The following is a 20,354-nucleotide window of genomic DNA, read 5'->3' on the forward strand; positions in this document are numbered from 1 at the left end:
TCCTTCACCAAACCTTCCCATGGGAGAGGACCTCTCTCACATCTGCAATCCTCCTGTCACAAGATGATTTTCTGTGGATCTCTCATTTTCTGCATGTCTTACAAGTAAGGCCCTGGCTTCTCTTTGCTCTGGATTATCTTCTCAAGAACATTTGTATAGCGAACAAACCTTCTCCAGGGCAAAGGGCAGTTTGCTTACAACATTGGTGGATAGAGAGTCTTCCTCCAGAACAAATGGGTAGGCAGGCTTACTGCCTACATATTCAGTCTCTATGTTCAGAATTCCTTCTGAATTACAACCCCTTGAGTGTGCTGGTGTCACCTGTCTCAGTCATATTGGGGATCAAGGAAATGATGCAACAAAATGTAGGTGCTGGGGCTATTTCTTTTGCCATAAGTAATAACATGGCTTTTGCCAGCAAGTCTCCATGAAACTTGCATAGCCTCCCTTGTTTGCTTACAAGTAGTATGAAATCTCAGACCCTTTCCGGGTGTCAACACTCCCTAGTGCTGGATTAAGGGCAGATTCCACATCCGGCCCCCCACCCCCCAACCTGGGACCTCCTGCCTATTCTGTCAAGACCTTTGAATCTTGAGGACTTCAAGTTGATCGAATCAATTACCAGTGAATTTAGAAATGTAAAGATCTCATTTCCAGTTTCACGATATGCTGTCTGCTCTGTTGTAGACCATGGAAAATTTTGGACTTTGCTTACACCTAAGAGTCCGTTACTGGGCTGTTCAAAGTTCTACAGAAGGTGTTTTACCGCCACCTACAGGCTACTAATGAGAAGCTCTAGACCACCAAGTGGCCTACTTCTGCAGTCTATCTACAGCGAGATGGAGGGACTTAAGCAAAGCAGGGCTGAATCTTCTAAGTATAATGCAGAGTGAAAGATGTTAGATAGAAAAAGTATATATTGTACCATTTACAGAAAGTACAAAACCAGATGAAACTAAATGCGTCAGAGTTTTCTCGAGAAACAGAACCTATATATTATTAAGTAATATGTATAGTACTTAAATTCCTTCAATCTCCTTTACTTTTTTAAAGATGTTATTTATTTATTTGACACAGAGAGAGATCACAAGTAGGCAGAGCAGCAGGCAGAGAGAGAGGAGGAAGTAGGCTCCCTGCTGAGCAGAGAGCTGATGTGGGGCCCGATCCCAGAACCCTGAGATCATGACCTGAGCCGAAGGCAGAGGCTTTAACCCACTGAGCCACCCAGGTGCCCCTTCAACCTCCTTTATATAAAATAGTGATATTTAATAACTTACATAAATTAATTCCCCATATATGCAAGAGATAAGTGGGAGAATGTCATTATTTATATTTATATTAAGGGATTTATTTTGAGGGATTGGTTCATGTGATTGTGGGGGCTGGGAAGCTGAAATCTGTAGGTCAGTCTGGCAGGCTGGAAACACAGGCAGGATTTGTGTTACAGTCTTGAGGTGGATTTTCTTCTTTTCCCCTGTGAAACCTCAGTTTTTGCTGGTAAGCCTTTCTACTAAATAGATGAGGCCCATCTACATTATCAAGGATAATCTTTAAAGTCAAGTGATTATAGATGTTAATCACATCTACAGAATACCTTCACAGCAACTTCTAGACTAGTATTTGACCTTACACCTGGGCACTATAGTCTAGCCAAGCTGACACATAAAATTAGCCATAGCATTGTCAACTTGTTACCTGTACACATTTCCTTAAACCATAATTAATTTTTAATTAAAGACAATAACAAGGTCATAATTCTGCCTAGCATGATACAACTATCTTGTATGCAACCAATCCCCTCCCCAGGAGAGGTGACCAAGTCCTTGAATGACGTTTACTCCTCTCCTTAAATATTATGATATAAAAGTCTCAATACTATAATGTAAAGTTAACACATCTTACATTACATAGGGAATAAGAGGGGAAAAAGACAAAGGTATTTTACACACATACATTTGTAGCCAAATAAGAAAGAAAGACTCATTATAATCACCATCCTCATTTCTGCAACTGATCATGTAGTCACAGCTGTTATTTATAACTAACTTCTTCCATTGCTTATTATGTATTTCCTTTGCCTTCAGCAAGCATCTTTGCTAGTCATGATTCTTTGCCTGGTGGATGACTCATACCTTCATTCTTGTTCTGCCTGAATTGGATGGTTGAAGTTTTCCATTGGATCTTAATTCTAGGGCATAATAATACTTAGAGAGAACCTAAAGGATCTCCAGTATTCCAGACATACTCTGCCCTACCTCCACTGTAGAATAAAAGCCCAGTTTCCCCTTAGTACTCCTGACCAATCACCCCAGTTAGCACAGTAACCCCTTCTTTTTCTGCCAACTCAGAAACATGAGGAGCCCACAGTGGCCAGTCAGTAGTCTTAATTTCTAGTTCAACAGAATCATTTTTGTGTCTCTCAGTGGAAGCACTCCTTCCTTTGAAACTAAGATTTCAAGACCATCAGAAAGTAAAAATTTTGCTAGTGGGTCACTAAGGGCAACAGCGAGTGGTGTCCCTCTCATTCCCACCCCTTGATCCCTGGTTATGGGAAAAATAGCACCATGTATTGGATACTGACTCAGAGCAATGCAGCCTCCTAGAGAACACCGCTCCAGGCTTGCCAGGTATTGCCACCTAGTTCACTGCCTAGTCACTGGCTGTAACTGAGTCTTCAAAGGCCATTCCACCATTCTACCATGATTGCTGCTTTTGGATGATGGAGAACGTAGTAAGACCAGTTAGTCCCATGAGCATAGGCCTATTGCCGCCACACTTCATTTGCTATTAAGTGAATTCCTTGATCAGAAGCAATGCTGTGTGAAATGTCGTTATGATGAATAAGACATTCTGTAAATTCACAGATAGTAGTTTTGGTAGAAGTACTGCATGCAAGGAAGGTAAATCCATATCCAGAGTGTCTCTTCCAGTAAGAATAAAACATTGAATCTTCCATGATGAAAGTAGTCCGTTGTAATCAACTTGTCACTGGATAGTTGGCTGATAACCCAGGGGAATGATGCCATACTAGGGACTCAGTGTTGGTCTCTGTTGCTGGCAGTTTGGGCATTCAGTAGCACCCAGGTCAACCTGGGTGAGTGGCAACCCATGCTGATGAGCCCCTGCATAACCTCCATCCCTGCCACCTTAGCAATATTCATGAGCACACTGGGCAGCGACAGGGTGCCTGGGACAAGAGACTGACTGGTGTTCACAGAATATGTCATCCTGGGGCGCCTGGGTGGCTCAGTGGGTTAAAGCCTTTGCCTTCAGCTCAGGTCATGACCTCAGGGTACTGGGATCGAGCCCCACATCAGGTTCTCTGCTCAGCGGGGAGCCTGCTTCCCCCCACCCCCTGGCCTGCCTCTCTGCCTACTTGTGATCTCTCTGTCAAAAAAAAAAAAAAAAAAAAAAAAGAATATGTCATCCTAACCACTTGAATATTAAAATCCTTCTCTGCTGAGGTCACCATTGGGTGACACAGGACACAAATACCTTCATGATTATTTTTTCCCCCTTTCAGAGAGGTCTGTCCTTACATCTCTTCCCCAAGTTTCCTTGTCACCAATTTTCCTATCATGTTCCTTCCCCATCCCTGACCATCAAGCCACAGATTATAAATTGGTATACTATTGCATTTCTGGCTATTTCTCTCTCCAAGCAAAACAAACAACCAGATGTACTGCTGGAAGTTCTGCACACTGGGAGGATTTCCCTTCACTACTGTCCTTTGGGGATGTCCCAGAGAGGGGCAGTAGTGCTGCCACAGTCCACTTTGGGCTGGTGCCTGCATATTGGGCAGAACCTCTGTATATGTTTTCTCTTCCCAGTCAGCTGGTTATAGGCAACTCTCCATGAGTCCATGTGTGGTGGTTGCAACAAAGAAGGTAAGTAGGCAGAGTGGGAACCAAGGGTTCCACTCAAAAATAACAAGTATTGGGGTCATCCAGTAAATGGGTGGAGTAGCAAACCCAAATGAAGACTATATTGCCTCCAAAGTCCTAAAAGGTCCACTACACATTGTACCTCTTTTTTGGTTATAGGAGGAGACAGAAAACAACAATTTATCCTTCCTCTTATAAGGGATAACTACACATGTTCACACTGCTGGACCCCTAGAAATTTCACTAAGATAGAGGGCCCCTGAATTTTTGTCAGATTTATTTCCTACCTTCTGGAACAAAATGTCTTACCGGTAAGTCTAGAGTGGTTGCTACTTCTCACTCACTAGGTCCAATCCACATAATGTCATCAATATAATGGATGAGTGTGATATATTATGGAAGAGAAAGGCAATTAAGATCCCAGTGAACTCACTTTCTAAGATAAACCTGTCTCAACATCAGGAATCCTTTCTATGTAAACTTTGGTGAGACAGTTAAAACATACATAGTGCATGTAGGATATGTGGTTTGCTTAGGAAAATTTCAACAGAAGATTTTGGTTGGCTTTACTGCATTTTAATTGTTATTACAGCCAAGAACTATAGATTATAATAAAGTTACTTTATTTAAAAAAGTCTTTGTGAACTCGGAATCCCTGGCTGACTCAGTCAGGAGAGCATGCAACTCTTAATTTCAGGGTCATGAGTTCAAGGTCCATGTTGGGTGTAGAGATTACTTTAAGAAAAAAAAAAAAAGATCCCTGTAAACTAAAATATGACATAAAGCTGGAGAGCTGATATTCTCCTGAGGTAGGATAGTGAAGGTGTATTGCTGGCCTTGCCAGGTGAAAGCAAACTGCTTCTGGTGCTCTCTATTGACAAGTATAGAGAAAAAGCATTTGTCAGATCAATAGCTTCATGCCAGGTATCAGGGGATGCACGGATTTGCTCAAGCAATGAAGTCATATCTGGTATTACAGCTGCAAGTGGAACCACCAGAACACTAGGGGTTGGGGCTTCAACATATGAATTTTAGGGACTTGATGTGACTATGTTTGGAGATGGCGCTTACAGGGAGGTAATTAAGGTTAAACAGGGTCATAAGGATGGGACCTAATCCACTGTGACTGGGATCCTAGTAAGAAGAGAAAGAGACATCAGAGATCTCTCTGTGTTTGAATGCACATGGAGGAAAGATCAGGTGAGGACACAGTGAGAAGATAGATGTCTAAAACTCAGGAAGACAGTTCTTACCAGAAATTCGATTTTCTTGTACCTTGATCTGAGACTTCTAACCTCCAGGCAGAACTGTGAGAAATAAAATTTCTGTTGTTTAAGGCACCCAGTCTGGAATATTCTACTGTGGCCTTCCAAGCAGACTTATATAATAGTGAAAGTGCATCACTGGCCTTGTTGGCTAAAGGAAAATTGTTTCTGGTGGAAATCTTTTTGATGAGTATTGAGGAAAAAAGCGATTGCTTGATCCTTAGCTGCAAACCAGGTACCAGTGATGTGTTAATTCGCTAAAGCAATGAAACCGCATCTGTAATAGCAACTTCAAATGTACTGACTGCCTGGGTAAATTTATGATAATCCACCGTCATTCTCCAGGATCCATTTGTTTTCTGCGCAGGCCAAATATGTGAGCTGAATGGGCGTTCGTTGAGTCCTTGATGGTGGCCATAGTCTTTGCAATCCCAGGAATGCAGTATTGCTTTTGGTGTACTATTGTCCTAGGTAGAGGCGGTTCTGTGCCTTCCACTAACAGCTTCCACTTGCATTCCCTCTATTGGGAACTACTTTGACCTCTGACAACTGACAACTGACCTCTATTGGTCAGAATCTATGTGAAGATCGGCCAGCTGCTGGGTATGTCTGTCCCACTTATACATTCCAGAACTGGGGAAATAACCAGAAAATGGGCTTGGGGACTCACAATGAGATGAACCTCAGCCTAAAACCCCTCTGCTTGCCCCGATCTCCATAAACCCCTACTCTGACTGGTGGACCACTGTGATGTTTTGGGTCTCCTGGAATTACTGTCAGTTCAGAGCTAGAGTTTAGTAATTCCTGAAAAGTCTAATTATTTCCTTTGCCCCAATGCATAATCACTACGGTAAAAGGCCGTAGGTCCTGAAGGAAGGCTGAGAGGAAGATTAACAGTACATACTTTTGGCAGTGCAGCAGAGTCCTTCCTCAAGGGGATCTGGCCTCCCTTTTTATTCAAGGGTTTTTGGGTCTGTAAAGTGGGTCGAGTCAGGAATGGATTGAAAGGCTGTGACTCTTGGTTTTATGATGTAAGTTAGGCTTTTGTGCACTTGACCTAGAACTCTTCTACTTTTACAGAACAAGGAAGAATTTGATAGACTGCCTCTCTATTTCCTTCCAGGGACACCATGGTCTACTAGCCAGTGCCATAGGTCTCTGCCAATAAGACTATCCTGATTGCTGCTTTGAATCTCTTGTCAATTATGGTAACTAGTCCTACTTTGTCTTTGGCAATTATCCAATGCCCTGGGATTCAATTATTTCCATTGCATTTAGGGATCTCAGTTTAGAAGCAGTAATTCCCAACGGTTCTTCCTTTCTTCCTTCCTACCCACCTACCTCACTTCCTACCTCTCCTCCCTTCCTTCCTTCCTCTCCTTCCCTCTTTTCTTCCTTTCCTTCCTTCCACTCTTCCCTCCCTTCCTTCCTTCTTTCCTCTCCTTCTTCCCTTCCTTCCTTCCTCCCCTCCCTTCCTTCCTCCCTCCCTCCCTCTTTCTCCTTTTTTCTTTGTTAGTTTTTATTTAAATTCCTGTTAGTTAACATATAGTGTAATATTCGTTTCAGGTATACAATATAGTGATTCAACACTTCCATACAACACCTGATGCTCATCACAGAAGTGCCCTCCTTAATCCCAGTCACCTATTTAACCCATTCCCCCACCCACCTCTCCTCTGGTAATCATTGGTTTGTTCTCTATATTTAAGAGTGTGTTTCTTGGTTTGCCTCTTCTTTTACCCCTCTGATTATTTGTTTAGTTTCTGAAATTCCACATATGAGTAAAATCATATGGAATTTGTCCTTCTCTGATTTATTTTGCTTAGCATAATACTTTGTAGCTTCATTCACATCATTGCAAATGGCAAGATTTCATTCTTTTTAATGGCTGACGAATATTCCACATATATATCGTTGACTCTTTCCAAAATTTGGCTATTGTTGATACTGCTGCTATAAACATTGGGCTGTCTGTACCCCTTCAAATCTTTATTTTTGTATCTTTTGGGTAAATACCTAGTAGTGTGATTGCTGGGTGGTAGGGGAGTTCTATTTTTAACTTTTTGAGGAACCTCCATACTTTTTCCAGAGTGGCTGCACCAGTTTGCATTCCCACGTACAGTGTCAGAGGGTTCCCCCTTCTCTGCATCCCAGCCAACACTTCCCAGCTATTCTTTCTTTCCTTCTTTCTTTCTTTCTTTCTTTCTTTCTTTCTTTCTTTCTTTCTTTCTTTCTTTCTTTCTTTCTTTTTCTTTCTTTCTTTTTTTTTTAAGATTGTATTATTGATTTATTTGACAAGGAGAGCACAAGCAGGGGGAGTGGCAGCTAGGAGGAGAGGGAGAAGCAGACTCTCCACTGAGCAGGGAGCCTGATGCAGGGCTCGAGATGCAGGACCCTGAGATCATGACCTGAGCAGAAGGCAGACGCTTAACAGACTGAGCCTCCCAAGTGCCCCTGAAGAGTTGCTTCTACCAACAAAGAAGACACATAATTTAGGGCTCAATGTTTTTAGCTTCATCAGGCTCTATCCATATGTATCCATTCCAATTTTCAGGGTCTTGTTTTTTTTCCCCAATCCATGACCTTGCAGCAGTTCCCTGTGAGAATGGGGATTCAATTTGTGTTTGTAATTGAACGACCTGCAGGATGAGACTCTGGATTCGTTTTCAGAAATCTCAGCTCTGTGGTGACATCACCAGCTCGACCCCAAGACCCGATCTTTACTGCCCATCTGCTTATACTCACTAACCTCTTGTCTTATATTTTTCCCTAAGCTCTTCTTTCTGGCTTACCTCTTAAATCAGGCTCGTGAAACCTGAAACCACCCCTCAGGGAAGACCTCCTGCTGGCCCAGACCACCCAGACCCTTCAAGCTAAAGCCCTGACTCCTACCTGTGCAGACAGATGGTGGAGTGACCCCTTGAATGACAGGCAATTGCCTTCACCTAATTTTAATACTAAAATCTCCACCCAAGGAGGAGCACCAACCTCATTTACATAACACACAAGGTATGTACAGAAATGTTTCCTTAAGGTGCATGTATGACCCTATGCCTACCTCTACACACAATGACAAGACTTCTCTATCTAAATATTCATCCGAACCCTAAATGAAAGGAATTACCCATTCAACCTCTGTTGGAGAGTTGTGGCTTTGGAAGCTATTTCCTGTGATCTTATTTGTTTCAAATAAAGTTTACTTTGTGTGACAACTCCACCTGGTGTATCTGTGACTCACCAAGGAGGGAACTCAAGTTGGTCTGACTACAGTGAAAAGAGATAAAAGATTCTTTCAGGGCAGACACAGAAACTTTCCAGTTAGTTATGTGGTGCTTGAGCTGGAAATTTGAAGTCCTGAGCTCATCCTTTTCTTTCCCTATTTTTCTGGCACAGATAAGAGTAAACAGCCAGTCTCATTATACTCATTAGTTTAACAAAAGATTCTCAGGTATCAAATATATGGTAAACCTCAGAACTTTGTTTCTCATACGTATTTGACTAGGAGTATCCAATGTTGATATTTTGGGCATCTGTTTTGCAACATCTTGCCATGGACTATTGAAGCCCCCTCTCCCTTCTGGAATTAGAGTCATTATTGCCTTTACATCTATTCAGATTAGAGAACTAATTCAGAAAATTCATCCTCAAGACTCTCTTTCTTTAGAACCACTCTTCGTATTAAAATCTGTACCACAATTTTCCAGACATGGGGCACCTCGGTGGCTCAGTCGGTTGAGCGACTGCCTTCAGCTCAGGCATGATTCCAGAGTTCTGGGATCAAGTCCCACATCGGGGCTCCCCCTGCTCTGTGGGGGGCCTGCTTCTCCCTCTCCCTCTGCCTGCCAGTCCCCCTGCTTGTGTGCGTGCTCTCTCAGTCTGTGTCAAATAAATAAATAAAATCTTAAAAAAAAAAAAAAGAATTTTCCAGATATATTTTTCTACTGGTTCTGATCTCTATGTATTTTAGAGAATTGACTTATGTGATTGTGGGGGCTGGCAAGTCTGAAATCCATAGAACAGGCAGGAAAACTGGAAACTCAGGCACCGTTTCTGTGTTTTAGTCTCAAGGATGAAGTCCTTATTTTCCCCTGGGAAACCTCAGTCTTTGCTTGCAAGCCTTTCAACTGAATGGATGAAGCATATTTACCTTATTTACACTAATCTCCTCTACTTAAAGTCAAGTGATTATGGATGTTAATCACACCTAGAAATGTGCTGTTACTTCACAGCAACATCTGGACTACTATTTGAACAACTGGGCACCATAGCTTAGCCAAGCTGACACATAAAACTAACCATCACACTAATTTATGCTGTTGGAAATGAGGATAGTGGTTACCCTTGGGGCAGGGGTATAATGACCGGAAGGGAATATAAGCACCTCTTCTGCGGTGCTGGTCATGTACTATTTCTTGATCTAAAGATGACTACATTGATGTGTTCAGTTTGGAAAATTCAGCAAACTGTATACTTATGATTATGTGTACATTTGGGAATGTATTTTTTACTTCATTAAAAAGTAAAATGTTTAGGGGCGCCTGGGTGGCTCAGTTGCTAAGTGTCTGCCTTTGGCTCAGGTCATGATCCTGGGGTCCTGGGATAGAGGCCTGTTATCAGGCTCCCTGCTCTGCAGGAAGCTTGCTTCTCTCTCCCACTGCCCTTGCTTGTGTTCCCTCTCTTGCTGTCTCTCTCTGTCAAATAAATAAATAAAATCTTTTAAAAAAATGCTTAGAAAAAAAGAAATAAGACAACACAATAGAAACAAGAAAAAAGCATTACATCAATTATGGAATTTTTTGATTATAAGAAATTACCAGATGTCACTCTATATTGAGATATTTAAAATCTTAGTGAAATGATTGCTTTTTAAAGGAAAATAATGATGAAAATTGACTTGGAAAGGTGGAAAATCTAAAAAGACCAAGAATTTTTAAAACATTTAAAGGTAATCAAAATTAACCACTTCCTCACTACCAAAGATATCAGGCCTATTAAATTTTGTGCATGTCATCCACAAAATATTTTAGAAAAGTTGTCCTATGTTATTTAAACTAATCCAGAACAGAAAAAGGTGAAAACTTCCTGACTTATTTTTGGTTAATCTAATTCAGAAACCATAAAAGGACAAGAACAGCATGCATGTGTGCATGTAACATACACGCAAACTATCTGCCTAGGTTCCTTGTAAAGAGAGGCAAAAATCCTAAATAAAGTATTAGTGAATTACCAGCCATGTATTAGAACAATAATGGTTCAGCATTAGCAAATTTATTAATGTACTGATATGAAAAAGGTGATAAAACACTAATTCCTTTAAAAAAATTATTTATTTGCAAGAGAGAGTGAGAGCAAACACAAGCAGGTAAAGGAACAGAGGGAGAGGGAGAAGCAGGCTCCCCACTGAGGAGGGAGCCCCATGCAGGGCTTGATCCCAGGACCCCAGGATCATGACCTGAGCCAAAGGCAGATGTTTAACCGACTAAGCCACCCAGGTGCCCTGAAAACACTAATTCCTAATTAAGAGTCCTCAGAAGCTAGAAATAGAAATTCATCCTTTCAAGAAATTCTACCACATTAAAAGCAGTTTCGTTAACATTAGTAACAAGATAAGTATGGCCATAGCTAATACTCAACACTCTATGAGAGTTAGCACTGGATTTATTATCCCACCCTTTTTTCTTTCCATAATACAGGGAACTGGAAACCTCTGTTGTCTTCCCAGACTCTTACCAGCTCTCCCTTGTCAGGTTCTTCCTACTAGAGACTCTGGTAGGAGATTGGAACCTGAGAGAAAGGCTGGAGCTTTTTTTCCTTTCCTGTGGAAGCATCTCAGATGGCAAAAAGCAAGCCTGGCTTCCTGCTTGGGAGTGGGATTCTAACAGAAACAGTAGCAGTAGCACCCTTCTCTGGCTTCTGCATTTGCAGCAGAGGCTCCGAGAACCTCAGCTGTGCAGAACTTGTGGTCCTTGCTCCTTTGGCTGTGGCTGCCGCCGGACCCCTACGGAATCATCTGGAGAGTTAGCTTCAGGCTTTCTGCCTGTTGCTGAGGTTCCAACATTTGCGCCTGCGGGTCAGTGATGACGGGCGCTATTTTCCCCTTCACTTTTCCTGCCCTAAGGGTGGGATGGGTTTCCTGCAGTTATTAATCTCTCTGTTCCCTTTTTGTTCTTAACTTATACTTCCAATGTATTTATAACCAACTTCCCAGTGTTGAATTCCCTGTTTCAAAGAACTTGAATGGATACTGTTTTTGTGATTGAATACTGACTGATACAAAGTATCTATAACTCCTTATTTGTACCTGGTATGATTTTTTTTAGCTATATACCCAAGAAATTCAATGTAGAAGCCAAATGAACTAAGGGCCCAATAAGGGAACAAATATAAACATACAAAATTTAGGGGTGCCTGGGTGGCTCATTTGGCTGGGGATTGGACTCTTGGCTTTGGTTCAGGTCCTGATCTCATGGTTCATGGGATTGAGCCCTGTGTCAGGCTCTGCACTGAGTGGGAGTTAGCTTGGATATTTTCTCCCTATGCCCTTCCCCCACTCCCTCCCAAATAAGTGAATAAATCTTTTTTAAAAAAGATTTTATTTCTTTATTTGAGAGAGAGAGGGGGAGAGCATGAGCAGGGGAGGCACAGAGGGAAAGGTGGGAGCAGACTCCCCATGGAGTGGTGAGCCTGATGTGGGGCTCGAACCCAGGATCCTGAGATCATGACCTGAGCTGAAGGCAGATGCTCAACCAACTGAGCCACCCAGGCACCCCATGAATAAATCTTTTTTAAAAATAGACAAACAAAATGTAATAGCTTTCTTATAAACAATATAGAAAAAAAGAGTTCTACCCCCAAAAGAGCCCATTCATAATAGTATAAGAAACTGTTAAAAGATTTACTAAGCCTAATGAGAAACATATACAATTATATGAAGAAAAACTAGCAGCACATATAATTAAACTTATATGAATTTACTATGGTGGTCTTCACATGTTAGTACATTAGTAGGAGAATGGTTAAATAAACCACAATTCATCCATATTTTGGGATGAATAGGTTACAAGACTGAAAGAATGAACTGGGGCCATGTAGAAAGATCTCTAAGACATATTGGATATTTTTTAAAAAGCCAAAAATGGTATAATATTTGTAAATTTATTTTCAAAAACTCAAACTTTCTGATACTAGGTACACATATATGTTTTATGTTCTGTAAATCCTTAGAAAATGTGTGAAGGGGTAACACAGTAACAATCATATCTTTTGGGTAGGAAGATTAGATTGTGGGATGAAAGGGAACCTTAACTTTTTACTCTATAGAAACTTTTTTTTTTTTTAAGACTGTTTATTTGAGAGAGAGAGTGAGAGCAAGAGAGAGAGAGAGAGCATGAGTGGGGTGAGGGGCAGAGGGAGAAGCAGACTCCCCGCTGGGCAGGAGCCCTAGGAGGGGCTGGATCCCAAGACTCCAGGATCATGACATGAGCTGAAAGCAGATGCTTAACTGACTGAGTCACCCAGGTACCCCTACATAAACTTGTATTTCAAATATTCCTTCCTTCCTTCCTTCCTTCCTTTCTTTTAAAGATTTTACTTATTTGGGAGAGACAGACACACAGAGAGAGTGAGCAGGGGGAGAGGCAGAGGGAGAGGGCATAGACTCCCTGCCAAGCAGGGAGTCTAATACAGGGCCTGATCCCAGGACCCTCATATCATGACCTGAGCTGAAGACTGAACCACCCAGGTGTCCCTCAAGCATTTCTTACAATAAATAGTCTTACAATAATTATGTAAGAAATGGCCAAGAGAATAAGATAAGCCACAAAGTGAGAGAAAGTACTTGCAAAAGACACATCTGATGAAGGACTATTATCCAAAATTCACCAAGAACTCTTAAAACTCAAAAATAAAACAAAAACCTGGTAAAAAAGAGGGGTGGGGGGAGGCAAAAGACTTGGACACCTCATCAAAGAAAATAAACAGACAGAAAATAATCATATGAAAAGATGGTCCATATCATATGCCATCAGGGAAATGGGAATTAAAACAATAATGAGATACCACTATACACCTGTTAAATGATGAAAATCCAAAACATGACACCAGATGCTCATGATGATGTGGAGCAACAGGAACTCTCATTTATTGCTGATGGGAATGCAAAATGGTACAGGCAGCTTGGAAGAAAGTTTGGTGGTTTCTTGCAAAACTAAACAGATTCTTACCATAAGACACTTCAATCAAAGTCCTTGGTGTACGTCCAAAGACTTGAAAATTCATGTCCACATAAAACCTGCACATGGATATTTATAGCTGCTTTGTTCATAATTGCCAAAACTTAGAAGCAAACAAGATGTCCTTTAGTAGGTGAATGGATTGATAAACTGTGGTATATCCAGACAATGAAATATTATTCAGAGCTTCAACTATACTTCAAAAAAATAAAGTCAGCTATACATTAATAGAAAAATATTATTCAGTGCTAAAAAAAAAAATGAGCTATCAAGTCCTAAAAAGATGTGGGGGAAACTTAAACATACATTACTAAGTGAAAAAAGTTGATCAGGGAAGGGTATGTACTCTGGTTACAACTTTATGACATCCTGGAAAAGAAAAAACTTGGTGACGATTGATTGATCAGTGGTTGTCAGGGGCTGGGGGGAGGGTGCGATGGATGGGCAGAGCACAGAGAATTGGTAAGACAGTAAAACTATTCTGTATGATACTACAATGGCGGGTATATGTCACCATGCATTTGTCCAAACCCATAGAATATACAATATACATTTACCCAGAGTAAACCCCAAGGGAAACTATAGACTCTGGGTGATGGTGATGATGATGAGTCAGTATAGTTCACCAATTATTACACCTCTACTACAATTGATAGTTGCTAGCATCCATTAACACTACCATGTGTGAGGGTAGAGAAGGCTCGTATATGAAAACTCTATGTATTTTCTGCTCAATTTTACTGTGAACTTAAAGCTGCTCTAATAAATAGTCTTAAGAAAAACTCTTGTACTTCACCTATTCAACCCTCCACCTGGATAATCTCTGGCAAATATTGATCTGTTTACTGTCTCTGAGCTTTAAAAATGTTTTTTAATTAAAAGATATATTTTTAAAAATTTTATTTATTTTAGAGAGGGACAGAGAGAGAGAGAGAGAGGGAGCATGAGTAGGGAGAAGGAGAAGCAGGCTCCCTGCTCAGCAGGGGGCCTGATGTGGGGCTCCATCCCAGGATGCTGGGATCATGACCTTAGTTGAGGGCAGATACTTAACCCACTTAGCCACCCAGGCGCCGCTAATGTATTATTTTTAAAATTAAAAAATTTAATTAACAAATAATGTATTACTTGTTTCAGGGGTACAGGTCTGTGATTCATCATCAGTCTTATATAACAAGCACCCAGTGCTCATTACAGCACATACCCTCCCCAATGTCCTTCACCCAGGTAGCCCATCGCCCAACCCCCTCCCCTCCAGCAATCCTCTTTGCTTCCCAAGATTAAGAGTCTTTTCATGGTTTGTCTCCCTCTCTAGTTTCGTCTTGTTTCATTTTTTCCTCTCTTCCCCTATGATCTTCTGCCTTGTTTATTAAATTCCATACATCAGCGAGATCATATGATAGTTGTCTTTCTCTGACTGACTTATTTCATTTAATGTAATACCCTCTGGTTCCATCCATGTCATTGCAGTGGCAAGATTTCATTTTTGATGGCTACATAATATTCCACTGTATGTGTGTGTGTGTGTGTGTGTGTGTGTGTGTGTGTGTGTGTGTATATATATATATATATATACACACCACATCTTCTTTATCCATTTATCTGTCAATGGACATCTGGGCTCTTTCTATAGTTTGACTATTATGGATATTGCTGCTATAAACACGTGGGATGCACAGGCACCCCTAATTTAAAGAACATTTTTAAAAAGTTTTAGAACTTTTAGGGGCACTTGGCTGACTCAGTCAGAAGAGCATATGACTCTTGATCTCAGGGTTGTGAGTTCATGTTCCACAATGGGCAGAGTGATTACTTAAATAAAACTTCAAAAAGTTTTAGAACATTTCTAAATTGATTGAATTTTGTGAGTACTGTTTTTGGAAATGAGTCTCTTCAACCTTAAAGCGTTACAGCTGTTATTAGTAATCATACCGGCAACTCACAGATTTGGAGTCTGTTAAAGTGTCAGTAACATCTTACTTTTTCTTTTCCTTTTCTTTTTTTTTGACAGAGGGGGTGTGGTGGGGGAAGAGAAGAATCTCAAGCAGGCTCCGCGCTCAGAGTAGAGTCCAACATGGAGCTCAAACTCACATGATCTGAGACAAATCAAGAGTAGGATGCTTTATCGACTGAGCCACCCAGGTGCCCCCAAATCTTATTATTTTTAGTTAAAAAAAAAAAAAAAACAAGCAAAAAAAAAAAATCCAGAAAAGCTAAGTCATTTCTCCACCTCCCTCTGCAGGTTTCTCTGCAATCAATCGAAGGACAGCTGGGACTAATTATTTTGAAAACTTTCTAGTCTGCTAATCTCATTATGCCCCACATTCTTGTCATTTCTCATTTCTGGCCATAATCCAAAATATAAACCCTTTCTGCGGGCTGATTGAGATTTTTTTTTCAATTTTCATTCTCCAAATATTCCACCATTTCCCATCCTCATTTTACCATAACCCCTCTAGAATGCCTGATAACAAAACACGGTAAATCGCTACACTCTCTGCAGAATAGAGGCATGCTCCTCTTTTCCAAAGTTCATGTTACACCACTTCGCTTTCATGCAAGACCTACATCAGTACCTGTTTTTGCTAACAACAAAAAAATCTAAAGGGGATTTTTTTACTTTTACAGAAAGATCCAGTGTTTGTTTTGCAGCTAGATGTCATAGAAGCAGCAGTAACTGTGAGCATCAGCGGGGATGCAGAGCTTCTTCCCTGGGAACTAAACAGCATCTGAACGTCAGACTGCCAAAGCTTTGAACTGTGTGTGTGAACATCTGTTCCTTATGTTGATTTATTTTGTGCATCCATTAACAAGATGTGACCCTAAGGTTTTATCAGAAAAGCCCAAGAGTATTTATTTTTGGCGTCTGAAACTGCTTAAGAAATTTCCATGTAAACTTACGGTAATTGATTCTTCCTTTCTGCCATCTCATCTTAGTAAAGGTTTTATAGGAATGCTCTACTTTCAGATAGGCAAGAGAAATCCGTATTCCTCCACTTCCGGGCTTTGACAAAATCATTGATTTGAGAGCTCTTTTCCAGGGGTCTCTTCCCAGGGTTTTTTGTTTTGCTTGTTTGACTTATTTCTTTATTGAGAATTCTGGCTCCAGACTTCTCAGTCTTCCAGTTCGTTTTGGATACCGCTATTTTCTTAGGTGACTTGAGTTTCTTCATAAAGAACTTTTAAACTTCTAGTATCCCATTGCCCGTATCTTGGTTCTTGACACCAAAAGCCTGTTCTGTGTAAACTTTAAACCATTTTGGTGACTTTGGATCCTTACCTTTTCTCTCCTTCACACCAGCTCTTCGACCTCCAAAATCCCTCGGTTTTTCCCTCTCAACTCTATCCCTCCTGTCTTTACTTTTCGGCTGAGTCTGGACTCCTCAGACGTATTTCCACCCTTCCTTGCCCTTTAATTGTCCCGGAAAAGTGCCCTCTTCACTTGCTCTGAGCCAATGTCTGGGTTGGGGCTTAGACACTAACCAATACTGACTCAAATCCCACGGCTGTGGATGGTTTTTTCTAAAACTTTCTCACTTTTCCCAATTAATCATACTTTAACAACTAATTCTTTTAATTTTCATTACATCAGAGCAAAGCTCAGTCCTCTACCGCCTTCCCGCCGTGGGACTTTTTTCAGGCGGCGCAGACGCAGTCTCCCTCTCCCCGGACTCTCGGGGCATGACGGGTAAAGGGGCGGGGCGCACGGCTCGGGGGCGCGCGGACATCACGCTCTGTGCGCGCCCTGTCGGCGGCGGGGTCCTGGTGGGCTGCAGTCCCGGGGCCGCCGCGGCCGCCCTCTTTGGTGGTGGGAGGGGCAGACCGAAGAGGCGCGGCCTGACGGAAGCCATGTTTGTGGCGCGCCACATCGCGGCGGACCATAAAGATCTCATCCATGATGTCTCCTTCGACTTCCACGGGCGACGGATGGCTACCTGCTCCAGCGACCAGAGCGTCAAGGTGTGCGCGGAGCGTTGGGGTGGGACCGGGCCCAGAAAGGGGGGAAGTGAGAACATGCACGACTCCCTGTTAGAGCGGAGCGAGCCGCGCTTGGAAAGGGGAGTACCCGCCGATTTAGAGGCGTGCCGCTGGGCACGAGGTTTGGAGCCCAAGGCGGGCGGGCAGCGGGTTTGCTTCGCCAGCCTTGCCTCAGTATTGTGGGGTCATAGCCGCCCCTGGCTCGGGGTGGGAGGTGGCACGCTGCCTTGCGCCTGCGCGGACTGGGAGGGCGGGCGTCGTAGCCACGTGCGCGCTCCTGCCACTGGGAGCCTTGGGAGCGCGCATGTTCCAGCCCGCGCAGGCTTGAGTACTTGTGGGCAAGAGCCGAGAGATCCTCAGCTTAGTCTGCGTGAGGGGCTTTTCAGACCGCGCGGGTTTGGGGGTGGTTGTGCTGTTACCACGCTGGTTCAGCCAGGGGACCTGGCCTTGGGACTTGTAATGCGGTCCGTTCGCAGTGTTGTCTCAAGTGCTGTGAACCTTGTCCCTGTCTTGGGGAGACGAGAAGCTCATCTCTTTTCTCCGTGGAAGAAACTTAAATCCATGTTTGTTTCTTAGAGTTCGTGTAAATGTACACGGCTCTGACAAGCAGAACTTCTGTGATAAGAGGATGGTATTTGGGATTTAGGAGCTGTAGAGATTATTATACAGTAAATGATAGTAGTTTTGAAGTTGAAAGCTGGAGTGTGGATTATTTGTATTCTCGACGACTCCGGAATAACTGAAAATCTGAAGGACGTTTTTACTAGTTTTCACGGACAGGTTTGATACCAGCGATCCCTCAAAGATAGTTATTAATAACAACCTGCTTTGGGGCGCCTGGGTGGCTCAGTTGGTTGAGCGTGGGACTCTTGATTTCAGCTCAGGTCCCGATCTTAGAGTCGGCAGATGACCTGCATGGGGCTCTGAGCTCGGCGAGGGTCTGCTTCTCTCCTCCCTTTACCCCCTCCCCTGTCCCCAGAAAACACTCTTTAAAATACATACATGTATACATACCTACATACATAAATTCCCTTTTGAAAAACCGTATCGTCAAATCCATGGAATAACTATAGCATTGTAATTCCTAAAAGGTTTAAAGTCGCCTGAATTTTTTTTTTTTATTGTGTTAAACTAACCATCTCCAGGTGTATTTTATAGTTAACTGGCATGAAGCACAACATTCCCATTGTTGTGCAGCCATCACCACTATTCATTTCTAACACTTTCTTTTCATCCTAAACTAAAATTCTACTCTGTAACTTCTTCCCCACTGCCCCCAGCTCTTCCTTGGTCACTTCTAATCCTTTCTGTATAAATTTGACTATGCTGGGTATCTTATATAAATGTAATCATACAAGTTACCATGATGTTTTCAAGGTTCATCCATATTTATAGCATGTACAGAATTTCATTAAGATTGAGTAATATTGGGATGGCTGGGTGGCTTAGTAGGTTGAGGTCAGCCCCTTGGGCTCAGATCATTATCCCTGGTCCTGGGGCAGGACTGAATTCCCAGGTTGGCTCCTTACTCAGCTGGGGAGCCTGCTCTCTTATCTTCTTGCCGCTCCTGCTGCTTGTGCCAGCGCACTCGGTCTCTGACAAATAAATAAAATCTTAAAAAAAAAAAAGATTGATGGGGTGCCTGGGTGGCTCAGTTGTTAAGTGTCTGCCTTCGACTCAGGTCATGATTGTAGCTTTCTGGGATCAACACCACATGGGGCTCCCTGCTCACTGCTTCTCCCTCTCCAGCTCTCCCCTGCTTGTGTTTCCTCTCTTTCTCTCTGTCAAATAAATAAATAAAATCTTAAAAAAAAATTGAATGTTTTGTTGTATATGTACACATTTTGTTTATCCATTCATCTATCCACTTGTCGAATATTGCATTGTTGTCTCTTAACTGAATATGCCATACATTTTTTCCTTATCCACTTATTATTGAATCTTTTAATCTTTCAGTTTTGTAGGTTTTCTCTGTCAGAAGTGGTATTGCAGTTAAAATCTTCATTACTTTAGCTTTTCATGTGTTTTGAATGATTTTCTTAACCTCATTCAAGTATGAATATTTTAAAAGCTTTTGTGAATAATTGGCAGATTGCCTTTTCCAAGGTTCTACAATATATTTTATACTGCCAGAGTGTTGATTTGATGGGATCATTATCCATGGCAGGCATTATTAACATTTTTTCTTTTATTTATTTAAATTGTGGTAAAATACACATAACATAAAGTTTACCATTGTAACCATGTTTAAGTGTATGGTTTAGTAGTATTAAGTACATTCATATTTTTGTGCAACTATCACTATCCTCTATCTACAGAACCTTTTCATTTTGCAAAACTGAAATTCTGTACCCATTCTCCTTATCATCACCCCCCAGCAATCTCCATTCTACTTTCTGTCTATGAATTTGGCTACTCTAGGTACTTCATATAAGTGGAATCATACAATATTTGTCTGTTTTGTGACTAGCTTATTTCACTTAGCATAGGGTCTTTGAAGTTTGCACCTGTTGGAACCTGTGTTAGAATTTTCTTCCTCTTTAAGGTTGAATATGTCTTGTAAATATTTCTTTCTTTTTAAGGCTGAATGATAGGCAAAAGGTAGTTCTTCACAATTTCTTCCCTGTTTCCTTTCCTTTTAAGGCTGAATGTGTCTTATAAATACTACATTTTGCTTATCATTCATCTGTCAGTGTACTTGGGTTGCTTATATGATTTGCTATTGTGGATAATTCTGCTATGAATGTGGGTATACAAATACCTCCTTGAGACCCTGCCTTCAGCTCTTTTGGGTGTATGTACCCAGAAGTGGAATTGCTGGATCATGTGATAATTCTATTTTTCATTTTTTGAGGAATTTATCACTTTTTTTTTTTAAAAGATTTTATTTATTTATTTGACAGAGCGCGTTCACACACAGGTAAGCTGAGTGGCCGGGAGAGGGAGAAGCAGGCTCCCCGCTGAGCAGAGAGCCCCATGTGGATTCCAGAGAGGACCCT

At 41.7% G+C, this 20,354-nt stretch overlaps 1 protein-coding gene across 2 annotated transcripts in view; it reads left to right on the forward strand.

The window, feature by feature from the left end:
- The first annotated feature begins 17,153 nt into the window (after window positions 1-17,153).
- The window catches only part of SEH1L (SEH1 like nucleoporin), a 28,558-nt gene continuing 25,357 nt past the window's right edge, over window positions 17,154-20,354 (forward strand). For both annotated transcript variants that reach the window (XM_032875823.1, XM_032875824.1), the window contains exon 1: window positions 17,154-17,337. In XM_032875823.1, coding sequence (XP_032731714.1) covers window positions 17,227-17,337 — 111 coding nt within the window. In that variant the 5' untranslated portion in view covers window positions 17,154-17,226. The remainder of the gene's footprint in view (window positions 17,338-20,354) is intronic.

The sequence above is a fragment of the Lontra canadensis genome, unplaced genomic scaffold (assembly GCF_010015895.1).
Source record: "Lontra canadensis isolate GAN:19392208 unplaced genomic scaffold, GSC_riverotter_1.0 scaffold57, whole genome shotgun sequence".
Classification (NCBI taxonomy): Eukaryota; Metazoa; Chordata; class Mammalia; order Carnivora; family Mustelidae; genus Lontra; species Lontra canadensis.